The sequence below is a fragment of the Haliotis rufescens genome, unplaced genomic scaffold, assembly GCF_023055435.1.
Source record: "Haliotis rufescens isolate VD_foot unplaced genomic scaffold, xgHalRufe1.0.p SCAF_36, whole genome shotgun sequence".
NCBI lineage: Eukaryota > Metazoa > Mollusca > Gastropoda > Lepetellida > Haliotidae > Haliotis > Haliotis rufescens.
The window spans coordinates 3,744,058-3,764,186 of NW_025964068.1; the positions used below are offsets into that span (position 1 = coordinate 3,744,058).

The window sequence follows — 20,129 nt, forward strand, 5'->3', positions numbered from 1 at the left end:
TCTAAGCCAACCATACTGAAGATCCCAGACGTCAGATTTGCCTTCATTGAGACTGACATCAGACGATCACTCAAATCTTTGTGGACACAGGTGTCTTCATCCCGAGCTATGGAGCAGAACTTATCAGAGATAAATCCCAATTGCCTCAATCACTTTCAGATTTGTGAAAATCTACACACAGGCTTGGCTATCTGGTGCTCTCCAGTTGAGACTCTGAGTTCGTCTCCTCAGTCAACCATGGTTGGCCAGTTCGTTATTCAATGATCAAGTCAGGGATACACACGCCAAGGCCTCTAACCACGCTCGTGATGAAACCTCTCTCAAGGCACTGGAGCATGTCTCCCACAGCCTGTCTCAGCAAGCTGGCAGGTCAGGCAATTATCGGCCATGATGCTCTTCCCGCAAAGAACAAGATCAAGAATCTTTATCTTTAGGCAAAGCACAAGGATCTAATCAGTCCCACTTTGGGAAATTCCAAGGCAGGAACTGGGATAAGAGGTGGAAGCATTGAAGCATTGGACAGTCACGACTGGGAACTCCCAACCCCAGTCGTCCTAACCGTGGTGGGAGGCTGGGCCTCTTCTGGTTGAACTAGATCGGACTGGCGGATGCAACGTACTAAACATACTGCGCTATTGTTATCACTTGAATATATTGGTAGACCCACTGTTGACCATGGCACCTTCTGTTCATAGGAGGCCTGTTCCAGACAGATCATTACCTACTATTACTGCCGAGGGACAGATTGCTCAAGAACCTATGCACCTGTCACCTCCCCTTTGACAATCTTGCACACTTTGCCAGTGGCAAGTGTTGTTGGGATTGCTCACATCAGCTCAGAACATGACAGAGGCCGGCTACACCTATGCCCAACACAACAGTTCCTGGGCGTCAAGACCTCTATGCAGCCATCACTCTTTGAGGCGCTCATTCTGGCAATCTCACATTGGCAGGAGCAGCTACGGTACACCCAGCTTGCAATGTCCACCACCACAGTGGTGTGGTGACTGGGCAATCAGTGGACTTGGCACTCTCACTCCCTATGTCAACAGACGTTCTTTTTCTTTCCTTTGGTGGATTGCTGAGGACTACAATTCTTAGTCCAGCACATTCCCGGATGTCGGAACATTCTGGCAAACGCCTTGTCCCAACCAGGCAAGGTGGCTCACATGGAGTGGAAACTCCAGCCTTAGGTGTTTGAACTGGTGCATCAGTGCTTTGGTCAAGCCAACATCAACCTTTTCACAGCACATCCGAACCACCAACTAAAGACGTATGTCTCACTGATTCTGGATCCGCAGGCTTGGGCAGTAGACACATTCAGTATCCCCTGGGAAGAACTAAAAGTGTACGCTTTTCCACCTTCTGTACTATTTTCCTGGGTGATACACAAAATCAAGGCTACCAAGAACTGTACTTAAGAACGAGAATAAGTTGGCAGGGGGAATCACATGTTCAGCGTTTGTAAAAAAATCATGCACGACCCAGATTGTTAGGATGTGACCATGGTGATGCTGGGTGGGGTCGGATGAATTGTTTTTAGAAGCTGGAAACCTTTGTTTAGGCACATTTCCACTTAGGATCAAAAGAAGAATGAGAAATGCATAGTGTGAGATGGGATTAGTATTATGAATATACAATTTATTGTAAAATTTAAAATGTTGATGAGATTGTTGTTCTATTATCAGCTGATTATTTGAAATTTCTTGACAATATCATGTCAGATGACAGTGCTATAAATGAGCTTGCTTATTTGAGATATACAGCGGACAAAGTATGAGCTAAGTTGGTTTAATTGGTTCAATTTCAGAAAATAAATTGCTGTCTGAGTACGACCGTTATGAACATAGTCTGCGTAGGGAGGAGGAGGTTCTGTGTTCTGCCATTGAGACCCTGTCTACAGAGGATGTTCTCTGCCCGGTCTGTCAGAAGTAGGTAGCCAGCAACAGACAGTTGAACGAATAGCATCCCATTGTGTCAACAAAACAGGTTTAGTTGTGTAGAATATATGTTGATAGCCTTTTGGAAAATCTGTTAATGTAACTCTAACTTTGAATATGTTGCTCTGGTAATATTTTATGTTCAAATACTGTTGAGTCATATTATCATGATTATATGTGTTGTTAATGTTTTATTTTCAGACATGTATTGATGTTGAACAAGGGTATTGTGTTCTGCAGCTGTGGACTGAGAATTGATACTGAGGTGAGACATGGAACACACATGAGTATGAGAGCAGGTAGATCGATCCCTGTGGGATTCTGGGTTAGAATAGGCCCCCGACCTACACTGGTCAGAAGGTGGGGACTTATGGATAGGGTGGTCAGGTTTGGAGACTTCGTTCATATGATGTTGTTGTATCCCAACTGTGTGGATCTTTACTGTATTGAGACACATGTCACTGTGTAGAGTTGCATCCCACAGTTGTACCAGGATCAGCTAATCATGTTCAAATTCAAGGTTCACCATGATTTATATCCTTGGTGTGTCAGCACCATACACTTCCTTGTAGGTTTCACACCGTTGTGACAATTCTACAATTGGCATCACATTTGACTTTTATTCAAAATAAACCCAACCCACAAACAACTAGTGTGTCTGGTCCAGACTCATTAACACAGATACTTCTGTTATGTTGTCGTCATAATGAGGTAATGTGGATGTAATGTTGCTGTCTGTAACAAAACTGTGTATTACTTCACTGAACATTGTGGTTCATACTGTGAGCCCCAGTATGAGTATTGTATCTGAACCACAATATCATTCTCTTTCAGATTAATTCCTCCTTGGGGCACTTATTGCATTTTCCTGGCTCAAGAAAATCTACATGACATAGTTGTAACCATTTTCCTTAATAAAAAATGTTACCACACAAAAAACTTCGTTTTTGTATGATATACGTCCACCCTTATGGTGCTTCACCCTCCACGGCGCGTCATGCCAAGGGAAGCAACTCTCACCAAAATCACTTTCTTTATGTCATCTGACAAAGACAGACGTGCCTGTTTTTTTCAAGACTAAAAAAGTACAAGATAATCGTTCGTACAAGAACCATGGCAGACCAAACTGTATGTATGGTACATTTCTTTCATGCAAAGGCGTAATACCTCGCATTGTAAAGTTATAAAGTTGTAATTATGTGACACGTGTACGATACCTTTGAAACAAAGGCCGTCGTGGCGTCCATATTGTAGTGCCACGTATGATACATGTAACACCAGGGCTATTAAAAACGGCTTGGGGTTTTTAATGTTCTATCATCGGGCTTTAGCCTACAATCTTTTCCTTTAAGAAACCCAAGGTGGTGTGTTAATTATATTTAAATTACACTTACCTTCTTTTTTTCTTTTTTTTACAGTTTTTTTACACCTTCGCGCGTAACACGCCCACTTTGGTGTTATAATTATACTACGACATTGGCTATTAGTATCGCGTTACCAATCGCATTCTAAATTACGCCTTTGCTTCTAGTTTCACAATTTATGCACGTATCTTTCCGATCTTTCAATCGCACTGATACACTTTATTACCCTTCCCGCCCAACTCAGAAATTACGGTCTATTACATTAAGTAATACGTTACCACTGTTATACCGAGGCTGTTGTCTCCCACAACTGCTGCTATAGCGAAATCTACCACAGAGATCTCAATTACCTCAAGCAGCACATGCGTAGCCACCTAGCTGCCATGTGACACCCTTCACTCTTGTCTCTTCGCTTGCTCTAGCAAGACGTACAATAAACTGCTCAAGCGTTCCTGTTTCTCCGACCATTCGGTGATATTTATTACTGTTTATTCACCTAATAAACTGTGCTTTTACGGGGCGTTTGCTGTAACTACGCTTGGAAATATTTTTCCCGCCAAAAGGAAATATTTTTCCCGCCCATTTTTTTCTATATACTTGCGGGGTGTCTCGTACACACGTTGCGTCTTACGTTCCCCTGTTCTAGTATATCTTGGGGTTTTTACATCACTTATTCCTCTATATGTTATATGTGTATGTTCTATATTCCCATTGCTCGTTTATTTTCTTGTGAAAATACTCGTTTGTGACTATTTGTGGTGCGTGTGTTATAACCATGTTTTGCTCTTTGTTCATAGTACAAACAAAATGTCTGACATGGATGTTTCGCCGTCCTCCACCCCCTCTACCCCCACAACCAGGAGCTGCGGGGTGTGCCGCAAGCGAGCGCTACCGGCTGTATGTGCAGTCCGTTTCCACCCCTGTGGTGGCCGGCTCGTCCGGTCGGGGTCCCCTTGCGGGTACCACCACCACGGCTGCGGCGGATCCCTTGGCGGCCCGTCGGCTGTCCGGGGTTTCCGTCGCTGCATTACTTGCATAACTTGTGGACTCCAAGCTGGCGGCCTTATCTCAGGATAGGCCGCTGGCTGTACTGTCCCCGGCCACTTCGGTGGCCGCGGGGTCCACCGGTACGGCGGCGGCTCCCGTGGTCACCGGTCCTTCCCCCGAACCGTTGCTCCCGCTATCGGTTAAGGACCGCGTGGCCATGGTTTATGACCTCTTTGAGGACATGCCCCGGCCGGTACCGCGGGGAATCCACGACTGTGGGTTCCTCCGAGGTATACGATGAGTCTTCCGACACGGCTTTCCCCGCATCAACCTTGCTGCGCGGTATCAAGCCTTCCTTGGAGAACGCCTTCGCGGCGGCCTCCGGTCGGGGTCTCCCGTTGCCTCCGCCGTCTTGGAGAAAGGGTTTATTCCCGGTACATGACCTTGCCTTTCCCGAGGCTGGTCCTACTGCGGAGGCCCATGTTGAGCGGTTGGGTGTCCGTGCCCCACCGGCTGCTACGGTAACGCAAGCTACCTTGCACCAGCTGGACGCCCTCGCTCGGCACTCCATGTCTCACGGAGACACTTACTTGGCTGCAGCGGCCCGTCTGGTCGAAGGTTCTCCCACGGACCGTGACCAGGGCATTTACAACTGCCTGCTCAGTTTAAATGTTTCCCTGGAGTACGTTGCCGAGGACTCTCGGCACACACTTGCTCTTGTTTAGTCCCTGCATAGGCGCCTGGGTGCAGCTCCTAACCGGAGCGCGCCCCAGGCTGCTGCGGCCGGTAGGTCTAAGGGGTCGGGTTCTTTTTCCTCTGGGAAGTAGCCCCGCCCTGGGGGCTCCGGTATGGGCAATCAGCTGCCCTTTCGCGGGAAGACGGGGAACTGGGGGAAGCCCAAGTCGTCGACGGACGGCAAGGGCCCCTCCAGGTGACTCTCATTGGAGGGGTTCGTATGCCGACAGCGCCAACTTCGGTTGGCCCTGAGGCGAACCCGAGTCACTTGGCCCTGGACAGTTGCGCCTGCCGCAGCCTGTCAGGGCCCCCTCTCCTTCCCCAGTGGGAGCCAGACTCCAGACTTACTGGGAGAATTGGGAACAAGTGTTCGACGACCCGTGGGTGGTCAACACGATTCGGTACGGCTATCGGCTTGATCTCAAAGCGAATCCGCCGCTCACCGTTGCCCCGTTGGCAGGTTTCGATTCGGAAACCGATCTTCCCATCCTCGCCGATGCCATCGGCAGGTTGGTGGAGAAGGGGCAGTACGGGAGTTAGCTCTACCAGAAATAACACCGGGGTTTTACTCCAGGATATTTCTCGTTCCCAAGTAGGACAGTGCCGAACTCAGAATGATTCACACGTCCGCTCCCTGGCTGTTCACCCGGTTAACCACCCCCATAGTGGGGTTCCTCCACAGGAGGGGTGTCTGGTACTTTGCGTAACTGGACGACTCGCTAGTAGCAAATCGAATGACGGACACCCTGTCACGCCATCTCGTTTTCGCACGTCGGCTCTTGGAGCAATTGGGGTGGATTATCAATCTCCCCAAGAGCGAGTTAACCCCTTCTCAGAACTTGCTGTTCATCGGAGGTCGGTTCAACACGGTGTCCCATCGCCTCTTTGTCCCCCCAGACCGGTGGCACAAGATTCAGACGATGATTGCCAAAGTCTTAGCGGTGCAACAGACTGTTCACTTTTGGGAACTGCTGTTAGGGCTACTTGTATCAGCCCAGGACTGCACCGAAAGGGGTCGTCTCCAACTCCGCCCGCTGCAACGGTTTTTAATCCAGTTGTTAGCAACGGAGGTGAACAGTGCGACCGTCGCCCTCCCGGATCGGCTCCGACCGCATCTGGAGTGGTGGACGGTCCCTTACAATGTCTTATCAGGAGTCTCTATGCGGCCCTACCGGGCCACGTTGAACCTGTATACAGACGCCTCTCTAGTGGGCTGGGGCGCCCATCTAGAGGGGGAGGTGAGCTCGGGGCTGTGGTAGACGAACTAGGTCTTCACATCAATTGTCTCGAGTTCAAGGCAGTGATCAACGCAGTCAATCACTGGAAGCATCGTCTTGTCGACGCCCGGCTCATGCTGGCGACCGACAACACGACGGTAGTGTCCTATGTGAACAAACTGGGGGGAACCCACAGTCACTCGCTACTCGATCTCACGTTCGAGTTTTACGCTCTGGTGGACAGTGTCCCGTGCCAGATACGCGCCCGTCACATCCCAGGTGTGTGGAACGTACTGGCCGATGCTCTATCGAGGCCTCAGGATCCGAGCCCCACAGAGTGGATGCTGAACCCAGTAGTGTTTCAGTGGCTGTGCGAACGTTTGGGTCGTCTGATGGTCGACCTGTTCGCAACGCGGTTCAACAATCAACTCCCGTTGTTTGTATCACCAGTCCCGGACCCGAGGGCCATCGATCACGATGCTCTCGCGTTAGACTGGACGGGCTTGGACGCTTATGCTTACCCGCCGACAGCGTTGATACCACACATTCTAAGCCGGCTCCGAGGAGTTCGCTGTCGGATGTTACTGATCGCACCCATGTGGCCGAACAGATCGTGGTACCCCGACTTGCTGACCCAGGTCACGCAGTCGCCACTTCCACTGCCTGTGAGACCGGATCTCTTGATCCACCCTCACACCCGTCAGCTTCATCCAAACGCAGGGCAGTTCAATCTGCACGCGTGGATGTTGTCACCGAGCGTCTGAGAGTAAAGGTTTTTCTCGCCGGGCGTCTCGGGCATACGTTAGTATGCATCGTGATTCTAAGGTGTATAATGCACGTTGGGTTATTTTCACGAAGTGGTGTTGTAAACATCACATTCATTCGCCAGATAAGGTATCTGTGCAGGATATTGCTCGTTTCATGTCTCACTTGGGAGAGACCCGGAAACTCTCCGGGGGTTCCATTGCCAACTATGTCTCGTCTGTTGCTACGGTACGGGACGTTGCTATGTGTACCAGTCTCTCCAAAGAGCCGGTGATACGGGGTATTATCAAGGGTTTCAAACAGCACGATCTTAAAAAGGGCCGCCTTCGGGCACCGGCCTGGGATCTTTCCCTAGTGTTGCAATCACTTACGGAAGCTCCGTATGAACCCTTGCATAGTGCTTCGTTCCGGCATGTGACTTGGAAAACAGCATTTCTCCTCTCCTTTGCCACGGCGGCACGTGTATCCGAAATTCATGCACTCGATGTCGCCAAGGTACGATTCGATAGGGGTGACGAAGGAGCGGTCCGCCTGGGCCTGCTCATGGGCTTCGTCGCCAAGAATCAGAGAGTCGGGCAAACGGAGAGAGAATTCACTGTAAGATCACTCAAAGAAATCTTACATCCTGCTGATACTGAGGACAGAGCGCTGTGTCCGGTTAGGGCCCTTAAGTATTATCTTAAGGCTGCGAATGAACGTAGACAAGGGCGTGACCGTCTGTTCATATCGTGTGACCCTAATCGCGCGGTTGACATAACTCGCAACTCGATTGCGTTGTGGCTTCGTTCTGTCATCAATCTGGCGTACCGGTCTCGGGGGTTACCGGTAGCGGGGTCAAACCCGCACGAGATCAGGGCGCTAGCGGCAACATTTGCCCTACACTCGAATATCTCTGTTCGCAGAATATTACGAGGTTGTTACTGGCGTTCTGACTCGGTTTTTGCCAATCATTACCTCAAACAGGTCGCTGATGCCGTCGTGGAGAGTGTGCACCGTCTTGGCCCGCGGATCGCGGCGCAAGCGGGCACCTAAGGGGTGTGCCCAGCGCAATTCCGAACTCCTCAGGCGTCAGACCTTGCACGGTGGTCAATCTGGGTCGACTCCAATGTTCCCACTGCCGTGGGTACAGGAGTTGGGGTCCCGCAAACCAGCGCACTCACACCACAGGTGAGGGCGGCTTTTTGTGTGCTTTGTCCTTATTTGTATTTTGACAATTATGTATTTAATTGTCTGTCGTGTATCCCAACCTTGTGATGCATGCTTACAAATACTGGAATTAGGTCACGCGCCTAATGCATACTTTAAGTAGGCTTGCTCTGGGATATACGGTCTGAATGAAATTAATTTCCCTCTTTTCGACTGTTTAACCTGATCTAAGATTAAGCTCACACGGATACAGTGTTCTCATCCGCTGTGGCGATGAAATACCTATCCAGTGGGGCCGTTTGGAGTCACCAATCGTTTTGGCAATGACGATTGAGCCTTACGGTATGCGCTTGACAGTGCTTTGGTATTCCTATAGGGTAACGCCTAGCTAGGTGCATGCGCATCGAGTGCTTCCACCTTGGTGTTTACTTCCGCTGGTCGGAAGAAACGCTAGCAGTCAGGATTCGGGTTGTAGGTGCTCCCCACCGCCTACTGTGGTAGTCAGCCTCGGTATAACAGTGGTAACGTATTACTTAATGTAATTTGTAGAATTTTCCTATTCGGAATATTCTATAAGTAATACGTTACCACTGGGCTGCTGCCCGCCCGTCCCCCGAGCACTTGCTCTCGCAAGAGACAAGAGTGAAGGGTGCCACATGGCAGCTAGGTGGCTACGCACGTGCTGCATGAGGTAATTGAGATCTCTGTGGTAGATTTCGCTATAGCAGCAGTTGTGGGAGACAACAGCCTCGGTATAACAGTGGTAACGTATTACTTATAGAATATTCCGAATAGGAAAATTCTACAATTTTTACAGACCTTCAAACTGTGTACGGGGTGTTCGGCATCCATTCCCCCCCAAGTCAGGCATGATACTTGCCTCAAGTGTTTGGCGGAAGACGGGCATGACGATGGGTCATGCCCGATCTGTATTGCTTTCACCCCCCGGGCTCAGAAAAAGAGACAAGTGGATCTCTTGCACTTTAAGGGTCTCTTGAAGGCGGGGTTGGATATTAGATCGTCAAAGACCGTCTCCCCCCCCCCACTCACGAAAAATCACAAAAGGGTAAAAAAGCAGCAGAGACTATCTCCTCCGCTCCCTCCCCGGGGGCCGGGGGAGAAGGCTCTAGGGTCCCCGTAACAATCACTGCACCCTCTCCTGCACCGTCTTTGGCAGACATCTCTTTCTTGTTGAGGTCGATGATGGAGGAGGTAAAGTCTCAGCTCCGAGAGGAGAAGCGGACCGAGTCTTCCCCGTTGTCGGCGCCGGACGGGGCTTCGAGACCTCGTGATATGCCCGGCAGAGGCAGAGGCAGGCCACTTGGTCTCGGGGACGATCTCAGACCGGGCTTCTGCGCCGGCTCGAGGTCGCCCCCCCGTGGAGGGGTGGCGGGCGCTGGCCCGTTCACTACCGACGCACAGTTCTCCCTAGCGGAGTCAGACGCCTCTTCTGAGGCCGAGGCTTCCTCTAGCGGATTCCTAGCCCAGAGCTAGGTGGGTTCCCTTGAACCCCCGGCACCTCGGGACCGGGACTCGGCTTCGGGCCGGGTGCACCCATGCCCCAGAGTTCCGCCTTTTGGGGGGACGCTTTTGCTCCGAGCAAGGTGCCCCAGGTGCGGCTCCGTATTCTGTCCTCACTGGTGCATGAAGTCATCAACCCTCTGTTGTCTGGTGCCCCCAGGAAGTTCGACCTGCCCAAACTTATTAAGCGGTACCTGTTAGCAGAGGATGGTGGCATTGAGGTACCGGTGGTGGACGAATGCGTCTGGACCTCTGTTACCCTTTGGGGGGTCTTCGACCCCCAACTTGGCTAAGGTCAAGCAGGGCCAGCGGTTGCCACCCTTTCCCACGTGCGGTACGGAGCTGAAGGCTGCTTACGTTTGCTTCGAGGAGCAATATCGTAACGCATGTCAGCAGCTCCGTGTGTCTGTACACTCCGCATATCTGTCGGCCGTACAGAGGGAGTTAGCGGGAGAGGGGCCGGCCGACTCTTCGGAGTTGGCCGCTTAACTTACGGAGGTCCATAGTCATCTTGCGAGGGACGCTATTCGTAGCTGTGACTCGCAGATGATGTGTGCAGTCATGGGCATGCGCAGGCTGTGGATGTCGGTATCCAAATACTCGGCTTCCACATGCCAGGATCTACTTGCTTTGCCATATAAGATGGGTGCCACCCTCTTCCCTGGGGCTCAGCAGGTGGTCCGAGAGGCCGCACAGTTGTATGCCTCCATCAAGGATTCTAAGGCCTTGTTGGAGGTACCATGTGTTAAACTGCGTAAGCGGACCTCTCCACTTGACTCCTCCTACGCTGACGCGCCGGGGTCAGAAGTCTGCACCTGCTTCCTTCAGGTAAGGGCGCCGGGAGGAGCAAGAGAGGCAGGGGCCGGGGCAAGGCAGCTGGTCGAGGCCAGCAGCCTTTTCGCGGGGCCGGGAACCCATCGGGTTCCCATTAGCGCCCGAAGTGCCCCGGGCGGACCCACGGTCGCATGTTATTGAACTGCCGACAGCCGGGGTCCACTGCCTCAAGCCGGATGTCCCCGTAGGCGGCCGACTGGCTCTATTCCTGCAGGAATGGGAGACAGTCACATCCAATCCCTGGACCCTGTCCACTCTAAGGGATGGCCATTTGCCTCAGTGGAAACATCATCCGCCCCCCTTCTCCTGGATAAAGCACACTCCGGTGCCTGCTACCCGAGAGAAGGCGGAATTCCTCCGTGCCAAGGTCGAACCGGTTCCCGTTGGACAGGAAAGCGAGGGCTTCTACTCGACATATTTCCTAGTCACCAAAAAAGACTGAGGGTTCAGGCCTATTCTCAATCTGAGAAGGCTGAACAAACTGGTACAGTCCTTCAGGATGGAGACACTGCGCTCGCTGATCTCAGATGTCGAGACAGGAGAATGGCTGACGTCAATAGACCTAAAAGACGCCTATCTCCACGTACCCACACACCCCGAGTTCAAGAAATACCTGAGGTTTTCTTTCGACGGGAGGTGTTATCAGTTCAGGGTTCTACCATTCGGGATCTCCACGGCCCCGAGGGTGTTCACCAAGCTGATGTTGATTCCCGCCCAAGTGGCCAGGTCAAAAGGTCGGTTCTGCCATCCGTACCTCGACGACTGGTTACTAAGAGCTCTATCGCAATCTATGAGTCAGATAGCTACACAAGACGTGATAGACATTCTGATCACTCTAGGGTGGATAGTCAATATCAAGAAGTCAGATCTGAGCCCTACTCAGAATCTAGTCTTCCTAGGGGCGAATTTCAACACGGTGAGCGGACTTGTATCTCTGTCACAAGATCGCATTACCAAGGTCAGAAGTGTAACTTCCCAGTTCCTTCTGTCCGCAAGTCACACTGCTCATACATGGCTCCAGTTACTGGGCAACATGGCGGCGACAGTGGATGTGGTTTGGCGGGCGCGCTTGAGAATGAGACCCATTCACGAGCGCTCCGTCGACTGTGGGTGAACTCGGAAGATCTCGAGACTGTTCTCGAGACTCCGCAATGGCTCAATGCACACCTTCAGTGGTGGACCGAGGTCGGGAATCTGTCCCGGGGGCTCCCCCTCGACACTCCCGTTCCGTCTCTCACAGTTCAAACAGACGCGTCACTCTCCGGCTGGGGAGGCGTTCTGAACGATCACACTGCCTCGGGACTATCGTCCCAGCAGGAGATCAAACTGCATATCAATGTGCTAGAACTGAGAGCGGTCAGGTTGTTGTTCCAACGCTTCCTGGATCTGCTTCGTGGCCAAGTGGTGCGTCTAGAGATGGACAACCAAGCGGCGATGACTTACATCCGGAAGCAGGGGGGAACGGCGTCTCCGTCTCTTCTCCAAGAGACGTGGCAGTTCCTCCTATGGCGCGACCCACACGTTATCAGGGTGCTACCTGTTTATCTACCGGGGGTGGACAACGTCCGTGCGGACACTCTGTCTTGCCGGATCCTCGCTCCTCATGAATGGAGGCTCGGCCCGGGGATATTCGGGATTATCTCCCAGTTATACGGGTCGTTCCAGGTGGTTCTGTTTGCGTCTGGGGTGAATCACCAGACACCAACGTTCTGCTCCCGAGTCCCCGACCCGAGGTCAGTGGCACCGGACGCCTTCCAGCTAGATTGGACGGACAGAATTCTGTGGGCATTCCCCCCAGTACCTCTGATTTCCAAGGTCCTGTCTCAGCTAGCCACTCAGCCTGCGCAACTAGTTGTGCTCCTGGCACCCCTTTGGTTGGCGCAGAGTTGGTTTCCAGTAATACTCAGGTTTCTGCCTCCTGTTCTATTACCTTTACGACCGGACCTCCTATCCCAGAACGAGGCCCTCCACCCGAATCCCAGGATTCAGTGGGTGGCTTGGCCACTGTCCGGAATTGCCTCCAGAAGAGCGGTATTCCTGCACGAGTTGCAGACACAATACTGGCTTCGCGGAGGGATTCAACAAACGTTCAGTACGAGGATAGATGGGCCTGCTATGCGCGCTGGTGTGTCGATAGAGGGATTGCAGATCCCTTTTCTGCAGATCTCGTAGCCGTGCCTGAGTTCCTTCAGTCGCGACTAGCAGATAGCAGACGGCTATCGCAGCCTTTCACGTCCCTGTCGACGGAGCACTTCTGGGTGCGCACCCATTAGTGCAGCGCTTTTAAACAGGTGTGGACAGGATCCGACCGCCTGTCCGGCGGATCAGTCCCCCTTGGGACTTGTCAATCATTCTTGATTGGCTGTCCGGTCCTTCCTTTCGGGATCTGTCGTCGCTCTCTCTTCAGCTGTTGAGCTGGAAGACGGCGTTCCTTGTTGCGGTAACGTCCGGCAGACGGGTAAGCGACATTCACGCAATGTCAGCCGATCCCGAACTAACTGTCTTTCACCAGGACAGGGTCAGTATTCGCCTGCTGGACTCTTACCTTCCTAAGGTGGCACACGCCTTCCACGTGATGGCTCCTATTGAGCTACCTGCTCTTTCACAGCCTTCCTCGTCGGGGACCACCAAAGACATGCTAATGTCTGGATGTCCGCAGGACCCTCAAATCCTATATCAGCAGAACTAAGGGTATCCATAAGGATAATCAACTATTTTGCTGTTATGGCGGTAGAAAGGCTGGCTCACCTGCGAGCAAACAAACTATCTCAAGGTGGAAAGTCTCTACTATATGTACTGCGTACACCCTTCAAGGCAGGGACCCCCCTACCAAGTTGAAGGCTCATTCGGTTAGAGCAGTGGCTACGACACAAGCGTACGCCGCGGCTCTGCCCATTGAGGAGATCTGCTCCGCGGCTATTTGGAGCCAGCCGAGCACGTTCATCAAACATTACCAACTCGACAAACACTCAAGCGAGCGTGCTCGGTTTGGTCAGTCAGTTCTCCGAACTGGGCAAAGTTCTGCATCTCTAGCCGATTGAGCCTTGGAGATTTTAGACTGCCCGGACCGGTTTTAACACTGCTCAGTAACGGTCCGGATTATATCTTCTACGGTCGATAACAATACCAGCCATTACTACTCGATAAACATCGTATTTGCATTCCATTCATGGGGACCCTCTGGCCTAGCTCTGCGCGGGTTTATAGTCTCTCGTGATCTGCGCCCCCATATCACTTGTTCAAAAAAGTGGGGGGGTGTCTCGAGTTCTCGATATGATAGGCCACAAAGAATGTCTCTTTTCATTGTGTATGGTCGACCATGCCCTGTCTCCAGCCCCCGCCTTTCGACGTTGGTGCCTCATGATAAGGTTGGTTCCATTTATTGAACTCTTGTTTATTCATTGAAATAATCAAAATACAATGTATTTATGCATGCTTGTTGCTGACAGATGCCACTTCCTAGATTATCTTTAGGCGTCTATCTTGATGCAATAAGTGCCCCAAGGAGGATTTAATCTGAAAGAGAATTTTACAAACCTGTAGAGGTTATGAATTCTCTGATGAAATCCTCCTTGGGGCACAGCCACCCGCCTCCCCACATTCCGTCAGCATTAGACATATGGAAAGTGATTTGGGTGAGAGTTGCTTCCCTTGGCGTGACACGCCGTGGAGGGTGAGGCACCATAAGGGTGGACGTATATCATACAAAAACGAAGTTTTTTGTGTGGTAACATTTTTTATTAAGGAAAATGGTTACAACTATGTCATGTAGATTTTCTTGAGCCAGGAAAATGCAATAAGTGCCCCAAGGAGTATTTCATCAGAGAATTGATAACCTCTACAGGTTTGTAAAAATTTCATATCTGAGCCGAAATATGAGCATCATATCATGTATGCCACAAGGAGGCATGGGTTGCCCAGTCTAAGGTGCCTCAGTTTGCAGTGCAGAGTTGCTTACCTTCGGCATGCTAGCAAACTATGATGGTCGGTTCAATCCCGGTTTGCCCAGGTTATGCCTCTTGGTTTGTGCTCATGGGTTTAACCAAAGTGGTAAACGAGCTGCCTCACTCCGGGCTTTATTCCCACATTTAGCTGACACACCATGATATCACTAGAATACTGTTTACAGCAGTGTTAAACCCAACTCACAATACGAACCTCGTATCTGAGCCTGAAGCAGTTTTAAACAAAGGTTGGTTCTGACAGCTATTTGCTGATATGTCTTATGTGTTAATATGCCGCTATACTATCATAACACATGACTCAATGCTTTCAGCAAGATTGTCTGAGCCTCAGCAACATCAGCCACCAGCTGACTGATGGAATGTCTGAACATACAGCCAAGTGCCCTGACAACCCCAGCTTCCAGGTTATGTCTGGTCTTGGTGCAACTAACCTCCTCATGACGTGTCAGGTAGTCATCTAATCTCATGATGTGTCTGTACAGTTATTGTCATACATTGCCTAACCTCATGATGTATCAGGTACAGTCATTGTAATAAATCATCTAAGTTCATGACATGTCAGGTAATCAGAATCCATCATCTAACCTCATGACATGTCAGGTAGTCATCATACATCATCTAAGCTCATGACATATATGGTAGCCATTATACATCATCTAACCTCATGATATGTCAGGTAGTTATTATACATCATCTAACCTCATGACATATCAGGTAGCCATTATACATCATCTAACCTCATGATATGTCAGGTAGTTATTATACATCATCTAACCTCATGATATGTCAGGTAGCCATTATACATCATCTAACCTCATGATATGTCAGGTAGTTATTATACATCATCTAACCTCATGACATGTCAGGTAGCCATTATACATCATCTAACCTCATGATATGTCAGGTAGTTATTATACATCATCTAACCTCATGACATATCAGGTAGCCATTATACATCATCTAACCTCATGATATGTCAGGTAGTTATTATACATCATCTAACCTCATGACATGTCAGGTAGTCATTATACATCATCTAACCTCATGATATGTCAGGTAGTTATTATACATCATCTAACCTCATGACATATCAGGTAGCCATTATACATCATCTAACCTCATGATATGTCAGGTAGTTATTATACATCATCTAACCTCATGACATGTCAGGTAGCCATTATACATCATCTAACCTCATGATATGTCAGGTAGTCATCATACATTATCTAACCTCATGACATGTCAGGTAGTCATTGTACATCATCTAACCTCATGACATGTCAGGAGGTCATCATACATCATCTAACCTCATGACATGTCAGGTAGTCATCATACATCATCTAACCTCATGACATTGTCATGTAGTCATCATACATCATCTAACCTCATGACATATCAGGTAGTCATCATACATAATTTAACCTCATGACATATCAGGTAGTCATTATACATCATCTAACCTCATGACATGTCACATACTTATTATACATCATCTAACCTCATGACATGTCACATGCTCATTATACATCATCTAACCTCATGACATGTCAGGTAGTCATTGTAAATCATCTAACCTCATGACATGTCAGGTAGTCATTGTACATCATCTAACCTCATGACATGTCAGTTAGTCATCATACATCATCTAACCTCATGACATGTCAAGTAGTCATCATACATTATGTAACCTCATGACATGTCACATACTCATCATACATCATCTAACCTCATGACATGTCAGGTAGTCAGCATACATCATCTAACCTCATGACATGTCAGGTAGTCATCATACATCATCTAAGCTCATGACATATCAGGTAGCCATTATACATCATCTAACCTCATGATATGTCAGGTAGTTATTATACATCATCTAACCTCATGACATGTCAGGTAGTCATCATACATCATCTAACCTCATGACATGTCAGGTAGTCATCATACATCATATAACCTCATGACATGTCAGGTAGTCATTGTACATCATCTAAACCTCATAATGTGCCAGACCGCCTCCGTGGTCTTGTGGTAGAGCGTCCGCCCGGAGAGCGGAAGGTCCAGGGTTCGATCCCGGGCCGCGTCATACAAAAAGACGTTAAAAGATTGTACTTGTTGTTACCCTGTCTGGCGCTCGGCATTAAGGGGCTAAAACAAGGACTGGTCGGCTCGGAGTCAGTATACTGTGTCTGAGTGGGGTATTCATGTTAAACTGCGGCATGGTATCTCAGTGAGCTAGCACTATAAATCGGCATCAGTCCGGACTAGTACAAGCAGCCACACACACACATACACGTGCATGCACGTCGCTATATAAGTGCAATAATCTTGGACGCGACGTTAAACCCAATTTCACCTCACCTCACATCATAATGTGCCAGGTACAGACATTATCCTACATCACCTTCTTCCTCATAATGTGCCAGGTACAGACATTATCCTACATCACCTTACTTCCTGATGATGTACCAGGTACATACATTATCCTACATCACCTTACTTCCTCATAATGTGCCAGGTACAGACATTATCCTACATCACCTTACTTCCTCATAATGTGCCAGGTACAGTTATTATCCTACATCATCTTACTTCCTCATAATGTGCCAGGTACAGACATTATCCTATATCAACTTACTTCCTGATGATGTACCAGTTACAGACATTATCCTACATCAACTTACTTCCTCATGATGTACCAGGTACAGACATTATCCTACATCACCTTACTTCCTCATAATGTGCCAGGTACAGACATTATCATACATCACCTTACTTCCTCATAATGTGCCAGGTACAGACATTATCATACATCACCTTACTTCCTCATAATGTGCCAGGTACAGACATTATCATACATCACCTTACTTCCTCATAATGTGCTAGGTACAGACATTATCCTACATCACCTTACTTCCTCATAATGTGCCAGGTACATCCATTACCCTATATCAACTTACTTCCTCATAATGTGCCAGGTACAGACATTATCCTACATCAACTTACTTCCTCATAATGTGCCAGGTACAGTCATTATCCTACATCACCTTACTTCCTCTTGATGTGCCAGGTACAGACATTATCCTACATCACCTTACTTCCTCTTGATGTGCCAGGTACAGACATTATCCTACATCACCTTACTTCCTCATAATGTGCCAGGTACAGACATTATCCTACATCACCTTACTTCCTCATAATGTGCCAGGTACAGACATTATCCTACTACACCTTACTTCCTCATAATGTGCCAGGTACAGTCATTATCCTACATCACCTTACTTCCTCTTAATGTGCCAGGTACAGACATTATCCTACATCACCTTACTTCCTCATAATGTGCCAGGTACAGACATTATCCTGCATCAACTTACTTCCTCATAATGTGCCAGGTACAGTCATTATCCTACATCACCTTACTTCCTCATAATGTGCCAGGTACAGCCATTACCCTATATCATCTTACTTCCTCATTATGTGCTAGGTACAGACATTATCCTACATCACCTTACTTCCTCATGATGTGCCAAGTACAGTCATTATCCTACATCACCTTACTTCCTCTTGATGTGCCAGGTACAGACATTATCCTACATCACCTTACTTCCTCTTGATGTGCTAGGTACAGACATTATCCTACATCACCTTACTCTCTCATAATGTGCCAGGTACAGTCATTATCCTACATCACCTTACTTCCTTCCTCTTGATGTGCCAGGTACAGACATTATCCTACATCACCTTACTTCCTCATAATGTGCCAGGTACAGCCATTATCCTACATCACCTTCTTCCTCATAATGTGCCAGGTACAGACATTATCCTGCATCAACTTACTTCCTCATGATGTGCCAAGTACAGTCATTATCCTACATCACCTTACTTCCTCTTGATGTGCCAGGTACAGACATTATCCTACATCAACTTACTTCCTCATAATGTGCCAGGTACAGTCATTATCCTACATCACCTTACTTCTTCATAATGTGCCAGGTACAGTCATTATCCTACATCAACTTACTTCCTCATAATGTGCCAGGTACAGTCATTATCCTACATCACCTTACTTCCTCATAATGTGCCAGGTACAGACATTATCCTACATCACCTTACTTCCTCTTAATGTGCCAGGTACAGCCATTATCCTACATCACCTTACTTCCTCTTGATGTGCCAGGTACAGACATTATCCTACATCACCTTACTTCCTCTTGATGTGCTAGGTACAGACATTATCCTACATCACCTTACTTCCTTCCTGATAATGTGCCAGGTACGGCCATTATCCTACATCACTTTACTTCCTCTTGATGTGCCAGGTACAACCATAATCCTACATCTTCCTCATTAGATATGAAAAATGTCATGGGCAAATAGTTGTACCTTGGACTTGAAGCTAAGCAGTATAAAGACTGACCACCATAACTGCATTGGCTCTGGTCTTGTTTTCAAGCATTGGTACACACATAACTGACAAAGTGACATCCTTGAAATTTGGTGTTTCAAGTGTATAGTGTTGTGTTCGGGTTGTGAAATTGCAACTGTCAGTCTAGGCACTGAGTATATTAAGATAGGAAGCAGATGTGTAATGCAGATAGGAAAAGTAATTTATCCAACATGAAACAGTCTGTTTATTTCCTGCTTTCTTTTATCAACGTTGTCTCTTATGAGATTTAAGATATAGTTGAGGTGAATAGTTTAGTTGTGAATATTACTTCCTGATGTTAACTTTAGCCACAACCTGAACTTCACAAACTATTGCTGCTTTGACCTAAAGCATATTTTAGAAGAATTCATTACCTAATACCTGTAGAAGTGGGATCAGGTAATGGTGGTTGTGTGTAGTTGGATCAGTGCAAAGGAAGACTGACTCATATTTTGTCTCATATGATGCAACAGTTCACAATGCAGAGTTGCTGGCGTTGAGTGTGCCTTGATCCGCTGGTGGGTTTGAATCCTAGGTTCATCCTGATAATGATTTGTGGTCTGTCAGCGCTGTACCGTACTTGCTCATGGGTTTCACCATCTTCCCGAGGCAAGGGAGTTAACTGACTTTCAAAGTCCAGTTTCCACCCTTGCCGATCTAGGCTGGAATTCCTAGGCTCGACCCTTGCGCCACCAGTGGTTATTACGAGATAGGTCCCTTCTAAGCCTCTCATATGTACCAGTTAGATTCCACCTCTCGTATCACTTGCATCTGCTTCAAACCAAATGGCGGCGCCCAGTCAAAATGATCTTATCGACAATCAAGATCTATATTGTGATAAAACAGATCTACATAGCGAAGTGCATCAAATCACGTGAGCACCTTGATTAAAAACATGAAAAGACTTGGAAAATATCTGTTGACAACGAGTTGGCGGTGCACATACTTTGCAAATCGTTCAATCGACAGAAATCGGCACGACATTTTACGAACCGGGTGTCAATTTTGGTACGCGATTTTGATTGGACTATGCATAGACTCGTTAGTCCAACCAAAATGTAACTCTATAATACCAGCCTAGTTCGGCAAGAGTGGAAACTGGACTTTTATAGTCAGTTAACTCACTTGCCTCGGGAAGATGGGGTTTCACCGAAGTGTTAAACCCCTGGGGTGTGGGTTACTTGGGGTCTTAACAGTTTTCACTGACTGACTGTGTTTCAGCAGTCTGGAGT

The 20,129-nt window shown here is 48.4% G+C and overlaps 1 protein-coding gene across 3 annotated transcripts in view; it reads left to right on the top strand.

Annotated features, from left to right (window-relative positions):
• The window catches only part of LOC124147758 (RPA-interacting protein A-like), a 28,085-nt gene that overhangs the window by 5,597 nt on the left and 2,359 nt on the right, over positions 1–20,129 (top strand). For all 3 annotated transcript variants that reach the window (XM_046518511.2, XM_048381164.1, XM_046518512.2), the window contains exons 5-7: positions 1,811–1,931; positions 2,142–2,205; positions 14,786–14,923. In XM_046518511.2, the coding sequence (XP_046374467.1) occupies positions 1,811–1,931; positions 2,142–2,205; positions 14,786–14,923 (323 nt within the window). The remainder of the gene's footprint in view (positions 1–1,810; positions 1,932–2,141; positions 2,206–14,785; positions 14,924–20,129) is intronic.